This window comes from Vombatus ursinus, unplaced genomic scaffold, assembly GCF_900497805.2.
Source record: "Vombatus ursinus unplaced genomic scaffold, bare-nosed wombat genome assembly UNPS02011369.1, whole genome shotgun sequence".
In the NCBI taxonomy this organism is placed as follows: domain Eukaryota; kingdom Metazoa; phylum Chordata; class Mammalia; order Diprotodontia; family Vombatidae; genus Vombatus; species Vombatus ursinus.
Genome location: NW_020951147.1, coordinates 5,840,379 through 5,847,294, shown reverse-complemented (window position 1 = coordinate 5,847,294; position 6,916 = coordinate 5,840,379). Strand labels below are relative to the sequence as shown.

Below are 6,916 nucleotides of genomic sequence, written 5' to 3'. Positions count from 1 at the left end.
GAGGACAGTGTGGGGAGGAAGGGGGCTTGGGCAGTGTTGGAACACCTTGGTGGAGAGATGGGGCCTGGGTCAGTGTGGACATGCTCACCTGAGGTTCTCCTGGATCCTGCTGGCATCCAGTTGACCCATGACAGCCTCCAGCAGTTCCTGATCCAGGTCCTGGGAGGGACTGATCGGGCCAGTTGAGTCAGGCTGGTCAGCCTCCTTGGGAACGGCGAAGTGTCCCACGATGATGCCCAAACTAAAGAGGGCAGCGAGCCCCACCAACCACAGGATCACTTTCCACCACGGCATGGTGCAAGGAAATTCCCACCACTCCAAGCTGGAGACTTCTTATAGATGGGGTGTCTGTGTCCCTGGTTAACCATTACCCTGGAGGACCTGCACTTTGCACCTGCCTGGGGTGGAGAGAAATCGGGGGTGCCATGACTCCAGGGAGCCAGCTTTCCCCATATAGGGGTACCTTGCTGGGGAGAGACCCATCTGTCCTTTGAATCTGCCGGCTTTGCGGCCTCAGTCAACCTCGACCATTCCCGCTCCATCACTACTCGCCATTCATCGCGTCTCCCAGTGGGTTAATTCTGCTTCCACGATAGCTCTCATGTTGACACCCCCAGCCCATCACCTCCTGTGGACAATCATCCAATTGGAGGCCAGGCTCCAGCCTTTCTCCCTGCGCTCCCTGCTCCGTCCAGCTGCCAAAATAACTTTATTAAGGCTCCAGTCTAGGGACATAGCCCTGCTCAAGAACTTTCCAGGGAGGAAGGAAGGGAATAAGAAAGATTAAGAGCCTACTGTGTGCCAGGTGCTTTACAGTTATTATCTATTTGATCCTCACAACAGCCCTGCGAAGTAGGTGTCATTATCCCCATTTTGTTGTTATTGTTGTTCAGTCGTGTCTGATTCTCGGTGACCCCATTTGGGCTTTTCTTGGCAGAGATACTCAAGTGGTTTGCCATTTCTTTCTCCAGCTTATTTTACAGATGAGGAAACTGAGGCAGACAGTTAAGTGACTTACCCAGGGTCATGCAGCTAGTCAGTGTCTGAGGCCAGATTTGAACTCGAGGAGATGAGTCTTCCTGACTCTGGGACTAGTGCTCTATCCATTGAACCATCTAGCTACTCAATTCCCATTTTAAAGGGGAGGAAACTGAGGCAGACAGTGTCTGAAAGTGGATTTTTTTGGTTTGTTTTGTTTTATCTTATTTTTAAATTTATTTATTTTTAGTTTTCAACATTTACTTCCACAAGATTTTGAGTTCCAAATTTTCACCCCATCTTGCCCCTCCCCCCACCCCAAGATGGCGTGCATTCTGAATATCCCTTCCCCTAGTCTGCCCTCCCTTCCATCTCTCCCCCCCTTCTCTTATCCCCTTCCCCTTCTATTTTCCTGTAGGGCAGGATAGATTTCTGTACCCCATTTCCTGTATTTCTTATGAAAGTGGATTTGTACTCAGATCTTCCTGACTCCAGGCTCAGAGCTTAATCCACTGTGCCACCTTGAGTGGCTCCCTGTTGCCTCTAGGATAGAATCAAACTCTTCAAATTTCCCTCAAAGCCTAAACAGTCTGAGTCTTGTCTACTTTGCAGATATTTCCTGTTCCTCCTCTTCAAACAACCTACGTTCTAGCCAAGCTGACTTATTTGCTGTTCCCTAAACTCCACATCCCCTTTCTCATCTCCATACCTTGGCACAGGCTTTCCCTAATGCCTGGAATGCCCTCCCTTCCCTACCTCTGCCTGCTAAAACCCTTCTCTTCTTTCAAGGCCCAGCTCAGGTGCCAGCTTCTCCGCGAGGTCTTCCTGATGGCTGTAGCTTTGAATGTCTTCGTGCTCCTCCTTTGTCCTTGAACACTATGCCTGCCTCTCTCCTTTGCCGCCATCACTCTTGCTAGCAGGGAGCTCGTAAAGGAGAGCAAAGTGCGGAGCGGTCTTGCTGGGCCTCACTTTCCTTGCCTGTCAAAGAAGGGAGTCAGACCAAAGGGCCTCCTCAGTCCCTTCCAGCTCCAAGTCTGTGATCCTTTGCTTAGAATGAATTGTGCCCTCTGGCTGACACACAAGGGTGAACCCATCAGTGGGGGCTCATGAACTATGATTTTTGGTGGGTCCAGAATCTCAGAATACCTTGAACCCTGGGTGGCCTTGTAGGTAGACCTACTGTGTGAGCGGGGGAGCTGTGTGCCTCCAGGTGCTGTACTCTTCTTTGTACTTGCACCACCGACCCTCCAGATATAAAATTTCTCCAGGACGGGGATTAGGTAATTTTTCACCTTTATAGCCTCAAGGCTCAGTATGGCCCCTCGAAAGCGTAGCTGCTTCTTGATAAACACTACTCTTAAATTCTGTAATTTCCCAGACTAAGGGTAGAGATAGGAAAGACGCAGCTACCTGTCCCAGTCCCCCACCCTGTGAACCCAGTGTCCCCCCCTTCTCACCTGAAGAGCCCAACCCCACCGCACCATTTCACAAAGGGAGAAGCTGAGGCATAGAGTATTGGAGAGGGTCTGCCACGGTCCCAGAGGTAGGCAGGGACAGAGCCAGAAATGGGTGTCTGCCCCCCTGTAGCTCTGGGGCTCCTGGTGTGTGGTCTCTTCAAATGCTGGGCTCCTCTGGGCTAAGCCCGGGTCACAGCTCCCATTTCAGCGTGCGTAGGTTAGCAAAGCGTTCCTGTAATGTCCACTCGCCTCCCCCTTCTCTGGCCACAGCCTGCGCCCCTCATCCCCGGGGACGTTTCCCAAACGGGGAGGGGGTAACGGAGGAAGTGGAAATGGTTGGTCCTGCATAGACTCCGGCAGCCTGGGGTGGGGTTTGGAGTCAGAGGACAGGATGTGTGACCTTGGAAGAGTCCTTCCCCTCAGTTCCTGTAACACAAAGGGCTTTCCAGAGCTGACTCCTGAAACCTAAGGAAGCCAGTGCCAGCGGATGAAGGCCTCATTCCCTCCCCCTCCCCCAGACACACCCACAGCAACCCCACCTGGCCAGGCCTGGGGGCCTGACCCCCAAGGCTCAGCCAGAGCTCTAAATGGCTGCCCTGGACCAGGGCAATGACAGGACGCAGCAGGAGCTGGAAGGGACCTCCGACTCCTTTGTTTTACAGATGGGGAAACTGAGGCCCAGAGAGAGGAAGTGGGCTGACTCCAGGCTGTGCTCTTTCCCCAGATCCCAGGGGCTGGGGGCAGAGGCTCGGAGGGCTTTCATTCTTTGGACTGTGAATCACTTCGTTGTCAGCTGGGAGGAGACACAGCCTTATCTCTTCCAGAGGGGAGCCGACCCCTCCCAGGCGCTTATCTCTTCGATCTCACTGGGCTCCCAAGCCCTTGAACCATCCATCTCTGCAGAATGGGTGGGGCTGGGGAGGATGACCCCTCTGTACACAGGCACCCCTTACCTTCTGATACACACACACACAGCAGGTGCGGGGGTGGCTAGGGCTTTATTGCTGACATTAAGAAGGGTGGGGCAGGGGAGCCTGGGGTGCAGTCCTCTCATGGGGTTGCACCCAGAACCCCCACACTACCCCCCTCCCTCAGCTCTGGGCTCGCCCAGGGCATGGCGGAGTCCAGGGAGCAGCTGGGAGCCTCGTTCAGGAGAAGGAACACAGGGGGTCCTGGGGGGCTGGAGGCCAACCTGGACATCTGGAGTAGAAGACAGGGCATGAGCCTGGAGTGGGAGCTGGGGCTAGCTGCCCTCCACCTCTGCCCTCCTCAGGACCAGCCCCAGCCCCGAGTCACACCAGGCTTTGCAGCTTCTCCTCCAGGACTTGGTGGGCCCTGTGGGTGCTGGCTAGGTCCTCCTGCAGCCTGGGGTGGGGAGAGAAGAAGCCCTTCAGAGCCCACCCTGCCCACAGACGCTCCTGGCCGGCTCTGCCGTCTGTGAACCAGGCTCTCCGAGTCGGATACTGACTGTTTGGGGAAGGAAGGCTCCGCAGTGGAACATCCCCAAGGAGTGCTCCTTCGGGGATCTCCCAGCTCCCCAGACTGCCTGCTCCCTTCCTACCTGACCCCACATCCCCCTTCCCTCCTCCCAGACCCCAGGCTTCTCTTCTTTGGCTGAAGCCGGTGGCTGGCCGGCTGACCTCTCAACCGGATCCCTCCCCTGGTCTCGCCCTGAAGTCCTGAAGCGAAGGGGGCAGCTGGCCTGTAACAAGAGGCCGGGTGTGCCCAGGGGGCGGCTCCCCATGCGTGGGGACACCGGAAAGCTTGTCGGGTAGATAGCCAAGGAGACAGCTGTGCTTCCTGCTGAGCGGGCCCTTTTCTCCCGGCCCTGGAAGGTAAGTCCCGTTTTATCCCTGGGAAGGGGAAACTGAGGCCCACACAAGGACAATGAGATTCGGAGCTAGAAGAGACCTGAGAGTCGAAATCTTTCATTTCACAAATAATAAAGCCAAACCAAACCCGTGGCCTAGAGACAGAAAGGGATTTGCCACCATCACCCAGATTAAGTAAAGCCAAGATTTTGAACTGAGAGCTTTTGACTTTCCCATCCTTCAGCACTGCCTCTGGGGTCACACTCCTGCTCAGAGGCCTTCTGGTCCTTAATCCAGGGCTCCCCCATCCCAGGCTACTTCCCAATAGCTGAGTAATGAACTCAAGTGGGGGGCTGGGAGGAACCCCAACTTCACCAGTCCCTGCCTCACCTCAGGAACTGTTCCTTCAAGGTCATCAGCTTCTCCCACACCTGCCCCAGGTTGAACTTGGGGTCCCCATCTCCATCTTCCCCTGTAGATCCTGTGTCCAAGGAGCCCCTGAGGGGAGACGGGAGGACTGAGGAAAGGCTGGGGGTATGGAGTTCTAATGAAATAAAATGTGGCCTACTCCAGGAATCCTTCCGTGATTCCCCCATCAGTAAAGCCCTTACACAGCACTGGAGTTTGCCCTCCCCTGATGCACTTAGCACATCTCAGAGTTAGCCCTATTTATGTCCCAGTCTAGCAGACTATGAACTGGGGCCCCTCAAAACTCAGGACAGGGCTCTGCACATGGGATGTGCTTAGTCAATGTTTATTGAACGAATGAATGAAGTGACTTCTGCAGGGACAGGGCAGGATCAGAGGCATGGTGGTGGAAGGAGGAGACTGGGAAAGAGCAGAGGAAGAGCCGCAGCCGGCCTTGGGGCTCCCACCCCTCGACTCACCCTCGGGGCTCCGGCGAACGTGGCTGTGTCTGCATCTCAGAGAGCCGGTCCTCGGGAAACACCAGCTAAGAGACAGTGAGGGGTTGGAGCAGGGGGCTGGGGGCCCGGGCGAGGCTCCTTCCCTTCCCCTTCTCTTACCTGGCTTCCTGGGGGAGGAGAGTGTCTGAGTGGGTCCAGGGCACCCCTCCATCCCAGAGCCCGGAGCTGGGCAGGACTCAGCACCCTCCGTGTCACCTCATCGAGGAAGGTGGAAAACCTCAGCCTCTCCCCGGGGCCCCGGCCGCCGATCAGCGGCCCCCTGCCCAGCTGGGGAGGGTGGCCTGAGGAGCCCGGGGAGGAGGAAGACGAGCTCCGTGAGGATGCCCGTTCCCAGGCCCAAGGAGGCTGAAAGAACTTCTCCAGGACCTCTAGCTTCCCCTCAGCCACTCCCGGAGGCCCTCTGGCCCAGGACCCCGGCCTCTGGCTCATGCTGGGTGCGGACGGCTGAAGCTGTTGTCCTCTGAGCTCTGACCTCCCCTGGCTCTGCCGGGTGGCAGAGGAGAGCCGCCTGTCAATATTCCCTTGAACGCTTGCCAAAGTGGGGCATAGGCTTGGTTAGTTATGTCAATACCTCCGCTGACATTTATTGAGGGCTGCTGGGCTGACCTCCATCCTCGCCCTCTGACCGTGGAGCAGAGCCTCACGCTGGCTGCCTGATTTCCTTTCCATTCAGCTCCTGACTTTTTAAGGGGCTGGCGTGCCTTGCTCCACTCTCACAGAGGACCGGGGAAGCTCTGAGATGGCTTCTGGAGAGCGGCCTGGCACATAGCAGGTGCTTAATAAATGTTTATTAACTCACGGGCCATGGCCTAGAACAGTGTCTTCCACTGACTTTGTACCAGGCTTGTCTATCTGACCGCATCACTCCCTCACTCAACGGTCGTCACTGGCTCCCAGGGACCTTCAGGGTCAGAGGGGCTCTGGACATTTAAGGCCTTTCACAGCCGGTCTGGCCGTCAGCTTTACACGTATCTCCTCAGGGCGGCCAGACTCACACCCACCACTCCTGCCCCTTGTCTCCAGGCCTGTGTCCTCCCTGCCTGGGCCACACTCTCCTCACTCCTTAAGACCTCTAGTTTCCTCCAAAGCTCAGCTTCCTGTTTTATGAAGACTCTTGGTTCTGCAGCTGCCAGCATTGCCCCCCCACCCCAGCCCCCCAATAGAACGTAAGCTGCTTGGGGGCAGGCACTATGCCGGAAAAGCCTGTCAGTGGACAGCCGCTACTACTCTTTGTTGAATTGCTTCCCATATTGAACTGATCTTAGCGGTCCGTGGGCCCAGGATCCTCCTCCATGAAACCAGACAGAGGGGAAGTTAAGCAGTTTAATCGGCTTTTAGAACAAAACCTCCACCTTCTGCCAATAGTCCCAGCAGGGGGCCCCTGCTGGGGAAGAGGGAGAGCCTTCTTGTTGCTGGGCAGTCTCTAAAGGATGCTTGCGGCCTCTGGCCCAGGCACGCAGGGTCTGTGTCTCTGTGCTCAAGACGGCTCCATCTACAAGCCAGTGACGTATGACCTGGGTCCCAGCTCCTTGGTCTCTCCCCAATTCCAAACTTTTTTGGATGCTTCATTATGTGCCAAGGTGCATGTCGAGGCCGGCTTTATTGACCCCCCAGCTAAATGAGCATTTCTGCACTGCCAGAGAGGGTCTGGGGGGAGGCCGCAGCTGAGGCCAGGGGCTGGGGCCCACACATGGCTTTCATAGACTTGTCCACGCCAAGCCTCACAGTCAGAGGGTAGGAGAGA

At 56.1% G+C, this 6,916-nt stretch overlaps 2 protein-coding genes across 2 annotated transcripts in view; both read right to left on the bottom strand.

The window, feature by feature from the left end:
* NAALADL1 (N-acetylated alpha-linked acidic dipeptidase like 1) overlaps positions 1–2,507 on the bottom strand; it is a 10,363-nt gene extending 7,856 nt beyond the window's left edge. The window contains exons 1-2 of the mRNA XM_027856159.1: positions 2,436–2,507; positions 89–398 (exon numbers count right to left, since the gene is read on the bottom strand). Coding sequence (XP_027711960.1) covers positions 89–294 — 206 coding nt within the window. The 5' untranslated portion in view covers positions 295–398; positions 2,436–2,507. The remainder of the gene's footprint in view (positions 1–88; positions 399–2,435) is intronic.
* A 916-nt stretch (positions 2,508–3,423) lies between these two features.
* LOC114038630 lies at positions 3,424–5,909 on the bottom strand. The gene is made up of 5 exons (XM_027855971.1): positions 5,272–5,909; positions 5,134–5,198; positions 4,637–4,744; positions 3,734–3,800; positions 3,424–3,635 (listed from the first exon to the last, which is right to left on the bottom strand). The coding sequence occupies exons 1-5, from the start codon at positions 5,599–5,601 to the stop codon at positions 3,486–3,488; spliced, it is 720 nt and encodes a 239-aa protein (XP_027711772.1). The 5' UTR covers positions 5,602–5,909; the 3' UTR covers positions 3,424–3,485.
* Positions 5,910–6,916: the final 1,007 nt, after the last annotated feature.

Excerpts from the sequence above, each read along its gene's own strand:
- LOC114038630 (XM_027855971.1), bottom strand. The coding sequence starts at position 5,601 with ATGAGCCAGAGGCCGGGGTCCTGGGCCAGAGGGCCTCCGGGAGTGGCT. Across the intron at positions 5,199-5,271 it reads CTCCTCCCCCAGGAAGCCAG|CTGGTGTTTCCCGAGGACCG; the intron begins GTAAGAGAAGGG and ends ACTGTCTCTTAG. Across the intron at positions 3,636-3,733 it reads AGGAGAAGCTGCAAAGCCTG|ATGTCCAGGTTGGCCTCCAG; the intron begins GTGTGACTCGGG and ends CTTCTACTCCAG.